Source organism: Thermobia domestica, chromosome 14 (genome assembly GCF_964235325.1).
Source record: "Thermobia domestica chromosome 14, izTheDome1.hap1.1, whole genome shotgun sequence".
Taxonomy (NCBI): domain Eukaryota; kingdom Metazoa; phylum Arthropoda; class Insecta; order Zygentoma; family Lepismatidae; genus Thermobia; species Thermobia domestica.
In genome coordinates this window covers 83137304-83153761 of record NC_137467.1, presented here as the reverse complement: position 1 = coordinate 83153761, position 16458 = coordinate 83137304, and the positions used below count along the sequence as shown (strand labels likewise).

Below are 16458 nucleotides of genomic sequence, written 5' to 3'. Positions count from 1 at the left end.
TCCCCCAAATCTAGTGTTTTACTTATAAAGGTAGATATTAGACTAAGATTTGTCACCGTTGACCTGCCTGTAAGAAAGCCATGTAGTGATTCTGATATGGATGACCGCACGTGTGCTATTATCCGCTGGTATAAGACTGTTTCATAAATCTTAGCAAAGGTGCTTAAGATTGATTTGGGTCTATAGATTTTAATTTCTCTCTTATTATTATTCGATTTCGGGATAGGTGAAACTCTTGTTTTCCACACATTAGGGAATTTTCCAGATTTAATTGACAGGTTAAATCTGATTTTCAACGGTGTTAGGAAGTGATCTATACAACCCTTTACAATATAGCTTGGGATTCCATCGGGATCTACCGCTCTTTTGGATTTCATCTTTTTAAATTATATTAGCAATTTCCTGCATTTCTATAGATGGTATACACAATATATTTAGACCGTTATCTACTTACACTGACTGTTCCGTTATATTGTCTTTACTTTTACTGTATACAGACTGAAAGTAGTCCGCAGACTCATTAGCGATTTTGACATCGTTGTTTATTTCTTTACTATTATTAGATAAAAATTCAGCATTTAAATGCCTTGTCTTACTTTTTTACAAGATTCCATAATTCGGATGGATTTTGTTCTAAGGATGCCTCAGACATTAATACAAAATTCTTATACACATTTCGTACCTCATTTTTAATTTCTCTCGGTAATCTGTTGAACTCTTGTTGATCGAAACTTTTATTCCCTCCCTCTTTTTTATTTTCCTATGATGATATGTTTTTGATTTAATTTTCTTAATTATATCCAAAGTGAACCACGTTGGATAGTTTTGCGGAGCTTTTGTTTTCTTTGAAACACAGAGATCAAATATTGTATCTATAGTGTCGTAAAAGTATTTAACAGCTTCGTCTACATCTCTGTATCCTGTAAGGTACTCCCAGTTTTCCCGCCTAAGTTCAGTGTAAAGTTTTTTGAAGTCTGCCTTTCTAAACTTATATCCTGTCACATTTCGCTTAGATTTTGCTTGTTTTAGACGACCTAATTGAATTTCAACGTTCAAAGTTGGGTGATGTTCATCTTCTTTTACAAAGGGATAAGGTTCTTTGCTAACTTTTACGTGATCAAAATTACTTAGAACTAATTCAAGAGTTTTACCGAACTTATTATGTACATTATTAAATTACTGTAAATTGTTAAATGATATAAAATTTTTAATGCATTGTAGTTTGACCGGAATTTTGAGATAACTATTGTAGTCATTGAAATTTCCGTCCGATAAATTGAAGTCACCAAATATGAGAAGGGTATAACCTGATGGACATTTTGAATCAATTAAGTCGAACACTTCCTCATATTTTTCAATAGGTGACTCCAGTATAAAATATACTAACAGAATATATATAGTTACTTTTTCGCATATCATTTTAACCAACAGACATTCTACATACTCATTTGATAAGCAATCAATCATTACTACTTCATACTTTTTTAAAGACCGCTATCAGTATTCGCTAATCCTTAAGCCATATACCATCAATCCTCCCATCTAAAAAAAAAAAATAAAAAAAAGGGGTACAACAATTAGCTTTAATTTTTACATGGTAGCTTTGTGAATTCCACCCAACCTGAAAACAACTTTCGACTTTATGGCAAAACTAGTTCTTAGAATGATATTATGACAGATACAGTATAAAACTAGCTTAAGATTATTACATATATGTGAGAAGGAATGTACAGGATGTCCGGAATGGGACTGACGGTTTTTAAAAATGTATAGTTTTAATATGGTCAGAGATACAGAAGAAAAAAAAACGTGCATTTTGAAGAAGAACTCAAAAAATTTATTTGGTCTTGCTTACAAGTGATTCTAACTCTGTGTAACTCCACGTCAGCTCCATTTGTAACTCTTACAATATCTAGCCTGAACTCAATCTCTCTTCAAGTAGTCTGTAACACCTGAGGTGTTACTGAAGCAATGGCATTCCTAATACTGTTCTTCAGTTCATCAAGGTTACGCACCATTTCACCAGAATACACAAGGTCTCTCACATACCCCCATAGGAAGAAGTCCAGAGGGTAACATCAGGAGAGCGTGAAGGCCACCTAATTGGCCCATCACGGCCTATCCAACGGACAGGAAATTCAGTATCAAGGTAGTCCCTCATTTGTAAGCTCCAATGTGGCAGGGTACCATCCAATTGGAATATCACTTGAGGTAAGAACACATTTCCTGTTATGGTTTGCTCTATGAAAAGAAGGGGCCTATAACTGCATTATGTGTTAAAGCACACCAAACATTCAATTTGGGACTGGGGGCCGCGGTGGCTCAGTGGTAGAGCGTTCACCTCTGGTGCATGGGGTCCCGGGTTCAAACCCTGCTCCCGTCAAGTGAACTTTGTGGTGGACAAACACCGTGTGCGTTGGTTCTCGGGATTCTCCCGTTTCCTCCCACTTTCTTCATTCCACCATTTCATTCATTTCTCATAATCATCGTGTCCTTTAGCCTAACCGGCATAACCGTGAGACGTAAAACTCAAAGATTTCATTTCATTTCAATTTGAAACTGTCTCTAGAATGTGATATGTACACATGCGGATTCTCAGATCCTCATATCCTAATATTGTGTCTGTTAACACAGCCAGACAAGTGAAAAATTGCCTCATCAGAGAAAACAACGTTCAATAGGAAATTATGGTCATAATCAATCCTGTCCAGAATTTCAGTAGCCTGCTGCTTTCTGTGGCTTATCGTTGGGCTTAATTTCTTGGAACAATTACACCTTATACGCGCGTAAACGTAATCGTTTGTGTACCACATCGTGCACAGTTGATTTTTGAATTGCCAATTGCCTGCTCGCTGCGCGAATTGACTTCCTCGCGCTACGTGAGAAACACTATCTTGTTGCTTCCATATTTTCTTCTGACACACGCGATTTACCACCGCTGTGTTGTTTCACTACACTCCCCAATTGATCTTTCCACGCCTGGATACTGTTGCGTGATGAAGGATCGTTGTGGTAAACACATAGAAAGTTTCGTTGAACTTGGACAACACATTTTGTCTCTGTAAACCACCACACGCATTGCGCCTTTTCGATTGCCGACGCCATTCCTGTTTATCGGCGATACTAGTGCCGTCACCGGTGGTTGTTCAAGTATGAAAATTTGCTGGACAAAACTTTTTGAGTTTTCCTTCAATATGAATGGCTTCTATTTTTTTTTTTTTTTTTTTAATTTTCTGTATCTCTGACCATATTAAAACTATACACTTTTGAATTTTGAAATTTACTACTATTGAAATTTACTACTACTTCCGGTTGCAATACTAATACAATAGAGCAAAAACTGTAAAATATATCGAAAAACAGTGTTCTGCAATTGGCTCAGCTTCCCAAGAGTAGGTTCCATCTTCTCCCTTAAGCCTCTATTCATTCCGGAAGTGGTTCAAATTAACGATTTTCCTTTTCAGCCTTTATCCTCATAGAACAGAAAACAGTAAGATATGGAGAGTATTAATTTTTTTAATATGAATTCAGCGTCCGAAGGTAAGGTTCTTATCTTTGATCTTCTTAATCTGTTGCAACCAGTAGTTATAGACGCACTGCTTCAAATTTGAGTATTGAATTCCCATAGTTTGGAAGTTTACTGTAGTTTCACGCTGTGAAACGAAAGTGATTTGTTTACCCTTAGAAAAATGCTAATTCTGTTGACACATTTATATGTTGTCTCTTAGCAACATGGAGACAAATCTACACTTGCAACAAAACAATAATAATAGTAAAATTTTCAGTTTGGACCACTTTTTGATCTGTGAACATGCATAGGACCTTTCAATTTATTCTCTATTAACTTTAAAATAATGTGTCCATGACATGTACTGGCAGTACAAGAAAACATCCAATTATAAGTGGTTTCAACACAGAATTTGAACAGTTGTTAAAGAGTAATTGTGTTCACAGTTGCAATTTATAATATGTAATACCAACACTACTAAACCATAATTTTCCAGAATTACAGTAGAGCGTCGATTATCCGAACGTCGGTCAACCGAACGACCGCTTAACCGAACCGTGTACTCGCTCGCACCTGTTACTCTCCCACCCTACCGTCCATCATTCCCCTCACTCCCAAACCAAGTTTCCCACAGTAGTCGCCGCACTCAGCCACCGCTGGCGGAACATTGCTTCTAATGGGGCCTTCATAAGGCGCTGCTGACCGGCCAAGCCGCCAGTCGCTGTGTTTCAACAATCAGCACACTTCTCTCGGTTTGGCACTGGCTGTAGAAATACAGTACAGTACAGTACAGTTCGATTATCCGAACAAACCAGTTTTCCGAACACCCATCTCCTCCAATTACTTCGGATAATCGACGATCTACTGTACTAAAATTTAATATCCGACGATGATCAAGGTGGTACATTTTAACCCTTAATGTAACTCCATAATGTATAAACACTGTAAACTAAATCTACGATATTAGGGGCGATATTTCACAAAACATGTAAATTTGTTCATTTCACTTTCAATGCTTGTCATATACACAGGGTGTTTCAAAACAACATCGACAACGTTTGGGAGCTAATTCCTGACGCCAAGTTAAGACAAAAAGTATATAGATCAACCTGGGTGCACAAATGCTTCCTTTCAAAATTATAGGCTGCTAAAAACATGAAACAACGAACTTTAAAGGTCCATAGCTCCAGAACTATGGCAGCTACCGTAGTCGAGTCAAGAGTTCACTTAGGAACTAATATGTGCGTTATCTAAAAATATATGTTTCAGAATCCTAAGTTACTCGCTGAACAATTTTTATAGAGGAAGTTTAGCTACAGACACATAATCTGAAGTACTCACCAACTACCTTCATAAAAATTGCTGCAGAAGTACCGCAGGATTCTGAAACTTGGATAATTGGTTAGGACACACACTAGTTTCTAAGTGAAGGCTTGACCCGATTACGGTAGGTTCCATAATTTTGGAGCTATGAATCTTTGAAGTTCATTCTTTTTAATGTTTTCGGCAGCCCATAACTCCGAAAAGAAGCATTTGTGCTCCCAGGTTGGTGCATACTTCTTTTCTTATCTTGGTGTCAGAAATCACCTCCGAGACGTTGTCGGTGTCGACAGTTGCTTTCACTATTTTTTATCCCATTCATTGCAAATCTTAAAAAAAAAAAAAAAAAAAAAAAAAAAAAAAAAAAAAAGATACAAGTAGCTTTTACTCCAATATTTGCAATCCGAAAATTAACACATCCCTATTTTCGCTTTGTCCTTGCCACAATTGCAACTAAATAGATGTTACGTCACAGTATTTCAGTCCATTGCTGTTGGTATTGTAGACTATTAACATGCGCAGAATTTGATCAAGTAGGAGATACAATTCAAATTTGCAATTTCATGTCATTTCAGAATTTGCCGCGTTTTTTAAATGTCAATTGTCATCATAGTGAATTATTAATGATAACAATATTCTTAAAAATGTGTACATTAGCGAATCTCATGCAGTATCGATGCAGAACATTTTCTACCATTCTGTTCTTACGTACTGGCAGAATTCCGACCGAGACAGAAGACCACATGAAGAACAAAACTTACATGTTTATTATGTATAAATTATATCACATTTTTTTTCTGATATTGACTGTTTTAATTACTGGAGTGTAAACGAATATACCATTTTATTTCTATAGATCTTTTAAACTTACGTTGAGTAATAATTATTTATTCCAGTGGCGTAGGGAAGGGGGGCCCGGAGGGGCCGGGCCCCCCCAAAGAGGTCCGACAATGTACTTTAGTACTTTGATGTTTGTAATTTTTTATATATTTTTATGTTTATATATTTTTTTGTTTGTAAATTTTCTATATGTACCTATAACAGCACTTGCCCCCCCCCAAACACACATCCTGGCTACGCTACTGATTATGTTTGAAAGTCAATAGTAACTGATTATTATAGTAATTAGTAACGAATTTGAAATTAAATCAATAAGTATGAAAATTGAGAAAAATATTCTTTTCCGTCAGTGTTTACTAGATATTGCAGTAACTCTCAATAGCAGGTATCGCGCCATCTTGTGGTCACATTATTTATATTGAAACGGATACTTTTTACAGATCGTGTACTGCTACTGCTAAACGGCAAGTGGCAGTTACAAGGTCAAAACCATTATGTGCAAACTCGTTTACTTCTTTTATGCAATGCAATGCAATTTGCATAATATTTTGTAATTAACAAGATAAAGTGTTAAGATCAATGTGGTGATTAAAATCTCGTCTGAACCTCTCAGTTGTGTAATTCATTATCGTCACTCAGGTAACCTTACTTACTCTTCCTTCTTTGTTTTACAATGAAAGAAACAGAACGTTGTTGTTAATAAAAGTGAACTGAACAGAAAAAGTGGAGCTTGAAACACTCGCAGAATTTTTTTCCAAGGGGGGGGGGGGGAGTAAAAGGCCGACACACGACCAAACTCGCGAAAAAGCACACACACACTTTGATGCATGTTACGTCAGTGTTGCCACAGTCCTAGCTCTGGAGTGGGCTGAAAAATAGTACCAAATTGAAACAAAAAGGGCTGAATTCATTATTTTATAGTAGTGCAGTGGCGTATTTATGATTTTGTTTCGGGTAGGGCTTTGCTAACTTTCGGGGGGGGATTTGCCTGAAAATGTGAAAATTCTACAAGATATTTCATATACTTTACTATTGTAAGTAAGATTTCGAAGGGGGGGCTTAAGCCCGGAAGCCCCCCTAAATACGCCACTGGAGTAGTGTAATACATGGCTCTCCTCTCTTCCAAGAGTGCAAATCAAAAAAGTGCTCTTTTTACAAACATACAAATAGGAGGACCACGAAAAAACGTGGAAGTAAATGATTTTTTTTTCTCGCACGTAGAAAGTATAACAGAGGAAGCTAATTAAAAGGAAAAACAGTTATCATCTTGTATTGTAAGGAAACCAAACATATGTATTGTAAGGAAACCAAACGCGCCTCTATTTCAAAGTGACCAATAAATCAAAACGGTATTATTGTCATATATGAAAAAATATGTAAAACGAAGAACAAATGAATCATCTCCGAGTTCGTGTGTAAACAGTACGTTATAATAAAATATAAATTAATGTGCCTTATTCTCGTTTATTTGTTAAATGGTGCTGATTTGGGTAAAATTGTGCTAACATTTTCACAAAACGGGCTGAAAATGCCAGCGCGGTACCAACTCATGAATGACAAAAAGGGCTGAATTTGGTACAATTGTACCAAGTGTGGCGTGCTTCATACGAAACAATAATATATTATTCACGCATATTGTTTAACTGACAGATTTAAAGGAACAAGGAGTATGTTTGAAATTTTGCTTCCTGCTTGCAAAATCGGCAACAAGAAGCTTGTCAAATGCTTCAACAGGCTTTCAAGAGGGGTATTAGGAGCCGGACACAAGTATTCGAGTTGCTTTGGGCGCTTTAAACGTAGTGAGATGGAGTGCTGACGATCAATCTCGTTCTGAGTGCTATGACCTCACGTATTTTTGTATGTGAGAAATTGCTATTTATATTCCTGAAATTTTATTATGTATTTTTTTGAACACTTTGTGCAATATTTACTATATAGCTCCCAGTGCATTAATTACTGTATCTCTTGTGTTTCAGGGAAATGTATTGGCTGTTCCTTCAGCAGTGTGGTGTGCAGGGTTAGCAGTAATAATCCTGCTTTTCGTATACGTTCAGAGATCGTGGATAAGAAAGTTATGGTACCTATCAAAAATTCCCGGGCCCTTCCCTCTGCCAATTATAGGAAACATGTTGCTGTTTCTTGATTTAGATGGTAAGCTCTCATAATTTTCTTATATTAATAATATGAACTTATATGTTTAGTAGCTAGTATAAATCAACAACCCTATGCGGGCACAGATTTGGGAAGGATCACAAATGGGCACAACCCTTTAATCGTTCAAGTACTGGAAACAGAAACAATGTGTGTGTGTGTGTGTGTTTTTTTTCTTGAGCTTGATCGAGATTTTCTTGTTGCATAATATTCCTGAGACTCCAATTCGACCGTCCCGCGTGAATCTCCTGGACACCATATCCTTTTCCGTGTCCCATGCTCATCCACTGTTGCTCCTAGACATTTGAAATCCTCCACTTTCTTGATTACATCCCCGCCCATCTTAAAGTCGTTCCTATCGTTTTCTACTTTCTTGTTACACATGTATTTCGACTTCTTCAGTTCCATTTCATCCCTTTTTCTTCCTTAGTCCATCCTCATTATTACACTTTACTTTCTATCTCTTCTCTTGTTTCGCCACATTGGACAATGTCGTCATCAATCTTCTTCCTTCAAATTCCCCGCCTACTTCTTACAGAGTGCACCCGCAAAGTAATCGAACCTTCACAAAACAGCCAACTCCCTTAACAATGTTACCTTACTATGGCAACACTGGAAATCTGTTTGTCTAAACTTCTTAATAGTGCCTGTTTAAACCGATTTTATGCAGTTTGTATCTAGGTAAGCGTACGACAAATACATGCAGTGTGAAGTCGTCGTAATCAACGCCAGATTTCACAGCCATTACAGTGCACTTTAGAAAGTCTCACTGGAGTAGCCACCAAATCCTCACTGAGCTCTTTCCTATTTTTTTTTTTTTTTTTTTTTTATGCTCTGTAGAAAATGCAAAGCATTATGCAAAACAAGTACACACTTTCATTTTCACATCTGTTATTAAAATTAATCTAACAATGTCTTCTTCTTTCATCTGAAGTATGATTAATAGCTCCAGCGTGGCCACATGTCTATCAGCTCTCACCAGAGGATGAAATTTCTCCACATTTTCCTCATTCTTTGACGTTCGAGGTAGTTCTGACCGTGTTTCGTTTATCATCCACGATTGTACTATTAATACACCTGATATTTTGATAATGCTACACCACCATACGGTGTACTCACCATCTGTAACGTTCCGGTAAAAGATTTAAATTTGTAACAAGAAACTTTATGTTAAAATGTTCTATTTCGATGTTGTTGTTTCGTATAACGACTTCACGTTTCATGCGTTTGTCTCAGGCTTATCAGATGCACCAGGTACAAACTGCATCAGGAACTAACGGGATATTTATACAAAGGTATTTCCAGTGTTGTTGTACTAAAGTAATATACTATATATATATATATATATATATATATATACAGGATTTGTCCGGAAAGTAATAGGACTGAGTCGATTTTAAAAAAATTATTGAGCCAATCGTTACAATTCTTTAAAAACTTTCAAAATAGGCTCCTTCTGCGTCGATGCAGCGCTGCCAGCGCGATTTCCAAGCATTGAAGGCGTCACGGAAGTCATTCTCCGGTGCAAGCTGCTTGGATCCCCTCTGTCGTCTCAAAATGCTTGCCTTTCATCGGGCGTTTCAGGCGAGGAAACAAAAAAAAGTCCGGGGGGCCACATCTGGGCTGTAGGGCGGCTGCGGAAGCGTTGGGATGCCGGCCTTGGTCAGGTAGATGTTCACAAGAAAGGCGGTGTGAGCTGGGGCGTTGTCGTGGTGCAGCTTCCAGTCGGCTCCGATGTCTGGTCGGACCCGATTGACCCTTCGTTTGAGTCTCTTGAGCACTTCCACGTAAAACTTGGCGTTGACGGTTTGTCCAGGAGGAACAAATTCATGATGGACGATGCATTTAATGTCAAAAAAGACAATGAGCATCGTTTTCACTTTGGATTTGCTCATTCTTCCCTTTTTTGGGCAAGGAGACGCCGGCGTGTGCCACTCGGAAGATTGCCTCTTTGTCTCACCAAATAATTACATCGATTCTTGCCAGATGACAGTTAAAGTTAATAGACGTTGACACTAGCACAAATTATTACCTCTAAAATCGATGTAACTATTTGATAGATTTGTAGAGCTATGCTAATAGTTCTAAGTTAATATGCGATGTTGCCACATAGTGAAATTTTGATTACCCATAGCGGTTCAAGGAGGCCCCTATTAGGGCATTCTATTCTATAATATTTTCGCTTTATTTTGACCTATAGAATAGTGCTCTGTGGTCCGTGGGCGCCATATATATTTAGAGAGCTCGCTGTCTTTATATAATTCGATTGCTTCATGGGCGCATTTTGTAAATAAAATAAGGCTTAGCGCTGAACTTTGATGCATATCTATATTCATTTCGAGTATCTGTGTTTCTCTGCACTGCTCCTCACCCTTGTTGATGCGTCCCTGTATATGTGTAATTCAGAGTTTCTGAAAGTGTGTTCCGCGGAACCCATTTGTTTCGCAAAGAGTTCCTTTGGGTTCCATATAAACCAATCTCGAGGAAGCGAATTAAAAAAAAACACACACACACACAAGTCTTTATCTCGTCTGAAAGTTGGTTTGAATTTTGGGTCCTTCAGAATTTGTTTTTGTAAGCTTGAACCGCAATAATTTAAAATGTATATGAATTTTTGAAAAAAATCGAAAATGATGAAAGCTCCTTTCCGACACTTCTTTCGAACTGTAACAAAAAATATTTCGAAATTCAGAAAAAAATCTTCTGGGAGGACTTTACCCTTTTCCAAATGGGAAATTCCAACTGTTTGAACTTTTTTCGATGTACAAACCAATATCAAGGAAACGAACATGAAAACGGAAGTCAAATGGGTTAGAATTTAGATAAGTCACTAAGTATTATCGTCAAAAGATTGACATTACTATTATAAATTGTCGAATAATTAAATATTATTTTCATGGGTTCCGCCATTTTATTTTGGACTTGAAAGGGTTCCATGAATGTAAAAGTTTGAGAAATGCTGGTCTAATCAATCTGATGTACTTCTCCAGTATATTCTTTCTCCACAAATAACTCTCTAATTCTTCTCGTGGCTTTCTTCAAATCAATAAAACCACATAAAGCCCTAATTTTCTCATCAATGTCGTAATCCAAATATTACATCTGTCGTCGATCTTTCTAGCATAAATCCGTATTATTCTTTCCCAGTTTAGTTGCTTGTTTCCTCCGCAAACCTATCGTTTTCCGAAATTAAAAATTTTTGTAAATACCGGTACTCCTTCAATTTCATCTTCACATGGCTTTCCGTTCTCAGTATTTTTCCTTCCGAATCTTTGATCTGTCTCATGTGTGATATGTCCTTCGTTGGCTTGTTCGTACACTTTGCTAAATTACGGACTTTTTTTCTGACCTTCCTTCGTTTCCAAATCCTAGACAGTTCCCGATGTGCTCTTGCTACAACTTTCTTAGCCTTCTTTGTACTCACACTTCTCTGTCTGCCTCTTTTAATGTTAAATCCCATCTTTTCTTTGCCACTTTATTGTCCCTCTCCGCTTTCTGTATTTCATTGTTTCACCACTAGTCTTCTTTGTTTTCTAGCAATTTTCCCGATGTTTCTCCCAAAATCTCTCTTGTGCACTTCCTAATTACCTTTGCATTATGTTCTCACTAGTTGTTTGTACTTTATAGGTTGAGATCGCATTGCAAAGCCTTAGTCTTAAACTCTTTCCTTATCCAGCGTTTTTCAGAATAAACCATTTTATTTTCTTCGCCTTTTGTTCATATTTCTTTCCTCTCACCGACAGCATATTGAAATCCTACATAGTGGGCGATGTTACTGCGCTGCTTGCTCCGTGATTACTTTGCAGTCTATTGCATCCTTGAGATGTGACCTTCTAATCAATAGATAACCGATGTGCGTCTTGTTCTTTCCGCTTTGTATGTGATTAAGTGCTCTTCTTTCTTCTTGTAGAATGATTTTATGATAACTAGGTCGTGCCCAAAAGCGAAGTCCACATTTTTCATTCATTACTCCCACGCGGGCACGCCATAATCGATGTGTACCCATTAATACTATTTTTTGTTTGCTTTTATGTGCTCACTTAAATCATCTTCTATGAAAACCTTCCCTGTACTACCCGTTGCATACATCTCCTAGTTGCGTGCTTTTCACTACGCTGAGCAGCTTGCTTTGTGGCGCATATAGACTTAGCATCTCTACTTCCTCCTTAACGACCGCATCTTCAACTTCATAATCCCATCACTTTTCCAATGAACTTCCAGCAGTTCAACCTTTTTCCTTCCAGACATCACAATTCCCGCGTCATTTCCTAAACTTTTACTACCTTCACTGTAAAATATTTTGTATCCAAATCCTCATTCTATTGCTTTCTCACTCTTCCATCTTGTTTTCTGCACGCACCTTTGTTTTTTCTTCGTCATTTCCGCCAGTCCCGGTCCCTTCCATATTGCTCATGCCCGCTCTTATCTTGATTACCGACTTTATCTGCGTTTGTTTTCGTGCTCCTGCTTGGACTTGATTCTTTACCGAGGTCATCATTCCGCGGTAGTCCTAGCTAATTTTTGGCAGCTGTAGCACGATTTATCTGCGTGTCGCTTGAAAGAGAACACCCTAGCCTTTAACAGTGATTCACTTTGTGAGCTCATCATATTCGTTTTGACGTAATGTTTACAGCTGCATGTTCTTTGTTGACTCCAAACCTTTCCATTTACCCGGGCTTGGACCGGCGCTGTTGTGACTGAATTGTCATCCTGACGGCTGGTTTAATGATAAAGAATGTAAATCTCCTTTTTTAAAAATGTAAATCTAATATAAACTCGTTGAAATTTATAGATAAAGAAGATTCATAAAATTAAAGCAGAGGTTGTGATAAAGCTAAAATAATAGTAAATAGCAAGATAGAAAACTTGTAAGACAAAAAATAAGTTTTAAAAATTTAATAAGAATAAAACAAAGTGGGTAAAAACGTTTTCAATCTCACGAACAAAGGCCTATGATCACTTCAAGAGAACGAACAGATGAGGTCACTTAGAACAAGGTTTTCCCACAAAATCCGAGAATATTATTAGTCAATTCTAAACGTTCTCTGAGGTTTTAGTATTTCGTATATGCTACAAGAATGTGTCGAATACTCAGCAGCATGATATACGAGCAAACAGCTTCTATTTTTCTTCGCAGTAAACAGCATATATTAATGACCTCGTATATTCATTATTATATGCTGTCTACAGTCAGTTGATGCTAAGCTGTAAATACAAATATTTGAGACAAGGGTGTTCAATATCCAATAGTTCATCGCCTTTGACGTGGGAGACCCGGGTTCGATTCCCGGCGGGAGCTCATGTGGTTCGGTCCCGTCTCATGTAGCCTCGCTGCTCAAAGAGACGTTAAACTCAAAATCAACTCAACCCAATAGTTCATCTTGGTCGCTGATACACATCGACGTCTGCCATTTGACCTATTAGGTCTAAGAGAATGCAGCTTATTTTCGTTGGCCTGGTTCTAACCCAGGGAGGAACATTTTTCCTAACTCAACCTGAATCAACTTACTCACACTTATATTCACTCGCTCACACTCATTCTTCCTCTCCTTCAAAGATATTGATCCCGTCACCCTCACTCACACCCTTAATGAGTTTTCGTTACCATTTGTCTACACATTATTTGATCTTGCCTATTCGTTTGAAGAGTATTATTTTCAGGTATTGTTCGTTGTGGTTATTTGTGTATATACATACTCTCCGCGATGGTAGAGCAGCTATTGCCCTCTGGTGACAACTCTGGTGAATTTTCCGAAGGAAGTAGTCTGTGGATATGTTGTTTTGCAAGCAGTGCCGGAAGCAGACAGAAAAGGTAGTGAACCGTTAAGGGTTAACTCGGCCCCTCCTCGTCTTCGTCTTCACCTTCATTCACACTCAAATAGTATTGTAAAACTTTGTCCCATATAGGTTATAGGTAGAACGTTAATAAAAAGAGTGTCCGGAATCGACTCCCACTACAGACTTTTATTATAAAAAATTTCACTATAATAGTATTTGTACAAAATACTATACAAATAATCTCTTCTAATTTACAAGATAAATTACAGGTAGTATTTGACCGTAAGGTCGCAGACAGGGTCTCTACAGAGCCCCGAAGCAGGCTAAGCAGAGTGGAATTAGGGACCCTAAGCTCCGATGCAAGCAGAGGGAAGGTTAAATGACCAACAGAGCCCCGAAGCAGGCTAAGCGGCTGAGGTTAAGATTCCCAGTCAGAGCCCCGAAGCAGGCTAAGCCAGGAGAAAGGATAGACGTAGTCCTGAAGCAGACTAGAGGCCCAGGGGTCAGGTTACTCCTAATGTTCCGAAGCAAACAATAGGAGGATCACCAGAAAACTGGTACAGAATTACGGAAATACGGAAATAAATTAGAGAATAAAGAGGGCCCCTTAGCAAGAAAGCTCGCCCCCTTGAGTGATGCACCAACCTATATCTACGTGCACCTCCTACATGCAGTTAGAGATCTAAAGCAGCATGTCGTCTGTGGTGTCGCGCCGCGGTTTTTATCCTAAGACATTTACCGGGCAGTGTGTGTTAGAGAAAGAAAGAAGAGTAAAATAGAAGATAGGAAAGCGCGTGAAGATTTTTCACCTCACCATTGGCTTGGGTAGTAGGAGGGAAAAACCTGGGAAACACATGGAGTCCAGGAAAACCCCCTTTATCGGTCATGCACATGCTCAAGTTATTTACATGGTAAACCACACTAAGAAGGGGTGGAAAAACCCATGTAAAATTATTATTTTACTGTCTGTATTTAATCTAACTTAAAAGCTGGGTGTGGTTTAATCTAATTTGTTAATTGTCTGTAGTTTGGTGGTCAAGTTTGGTTAGTGGGTCTTTGTGTTATTTTTAAGCATGCAACTTGGTCCTCGGCCTCGCCTGGTCGTCATCGGTTTTCGGTGGTCGCAACTTATCAATGTCCCTCTCTTCCCTCTATTGGTTTGGACTTGGCGCTGCTTCCCCCGTTCTGTCTGCTTCTAGTGGCTATCTGAGGTTTGGTAACATACAGTTCGCCGGTTGTTGTTGAAATGGTGTTTATTGTCAAGTGGAAGATCTTTTTTGTTGCTGTAGCTATTGCATCGGAGATTTTGGGTCTGTTCGCTGGTGGTGTCGTCATCGTTAATATTGAAGTAACCCACGTTACTATTTGTTGCGTTGCTCTGTTAATAGCTTCGTCTAGTGCTTCAGATGTTATGTAGTTTTGGGTTTCGTTTTGTTCTTGTAGGGCATCCTTCTCTACTTGATTTGTGGTTTTCGTCTGTCCCTGATAAGGGCCTGTTTTCGTAAAGTTTTCTTCTGTAATGAGTTTTGGCTTCGTGATTTGAGTTGAAGCCTTCGGTCTCATGGGACATTCGCTACTTCCTGTTCTGTGGCCAGTAATTTTGCATGTGGCACAGAAGTTCCTGTTTACTGCCATGTTACATGGTTCTTTGTGCGCTTGGCCACACCTGTGGCACACTCTGTCGCTGGTGCATTGAAACTTCCGGTGCCCATATGCATAACAATTCCAACAGGGTGATGGTCGAGGTTGGCTTCTTGACTGTTCTACTCTGTAGGTCTTGGATTCTGTCTGTAGGCCTTGTGTAATGAGTCTGTTGACGTCTTCTGGGTTTGTTGTGAACATTCTCACTAGTGGAGTTGGACCATCTTTTGATTGAATCCTCTTTAGGTTGTTAAACTGTATGTTTCGCTTCTGGAGTTCTTCTTGCAGGCTTTTCAGATCCTTGTTTGTGGGAAAGCCTTTAATAACACACGTGAACATGTGTATTTTCTTCTTCCTCTGGTTAGATTTTGGTATTTGGTTCTTCCCTCTATCTTGGCTGGCTTCTGGTAGGCTGCTAGTTTTGGGCTGCTGATTGGTAGTTAAAGTTTTGTTCTGGTCCTGAGAAGGGGCTGATATTTTGGTTTGTCCTTGTGTCACGTTTCCCACCTTGGTTGGTTTGGTTTTCACCTGTATGTTACTGGTTTCCACCTGTGTGTGTTTAGTTTTCTCTTCTGAGACTTTGGTTCCTTCCTGTGTGAGATTTTTTGCGACGGCTTCTGTTGTCTTCTCTTCTGGATTTTTCTTCTTTCTTCCTCTGCGTTGAACTACCTGGAACTGGTGATCTTCTTTATCAGATTTCTCACATGAGATTTCTGGTTGGGAAGGTGCTTGGTTGTCTATGTTAAGTCCATCTTGGGATTGCTCTGGAGCTGTGGGATGATGGTCCTCATAAGGCCCGGAACCCTCTTTGCTGCGGTGCTGGTTTGGTGTGATAGGCGTCAGCGACACCCCGTCATCTTGGCATCTGTTTCCTCTCTCACAGAAAATTGCACGGGAACCGAATTCAGCTGCCCAGAAGATCTTAAGAAAGATTTCTCTCGCTGCTGCCGACTGGAAGTACACACCAAAGTAGTCCTTCTCGTCACCTGCACTGAATTCCCTGGGATCCATCCTCTCTTCTATAATGGCACACACGTCTTGTTCAGAAAATCTGCTGTTAACATTTTGGATGAACACCGGTGGCACTGACAGCGCCAGCAGTGCATCGGCGTCTGGCATTGTGCTCACGTTCTGCTTCTGCAACTCCATCGCTTCACCCCTGCTGTCTTCTTCTTCGGCATAGGTTTTCCTTCTTGTTCCGTGTTGCTTTCTCTGGTTGT

The 16458-nt window shown here is 38.9% G+C and overlaps 1 protein-coding gene across 1 annotated transcript in view; it reads left to right on the top strand.

The window, feature by feature from the left end:
* Positions 1 to 16458, top strand: part of LOC145670239 (cytochrome P450 4C1-like) — a 231101-nt gene that overhangs the window by 88946 nt on the left and 125697 nt on the right. The window contains exon 2 of the mRNA XM_081738635.1: positions 7645 to 7819. Within this exon, the coding sequence (XP_081594761.1) occupies positions 7645 to 7819 (175 nt within the window). The remainder of the gene's footprint in view (positions 1 to 7644; positions 7820 to 16458) is intronic.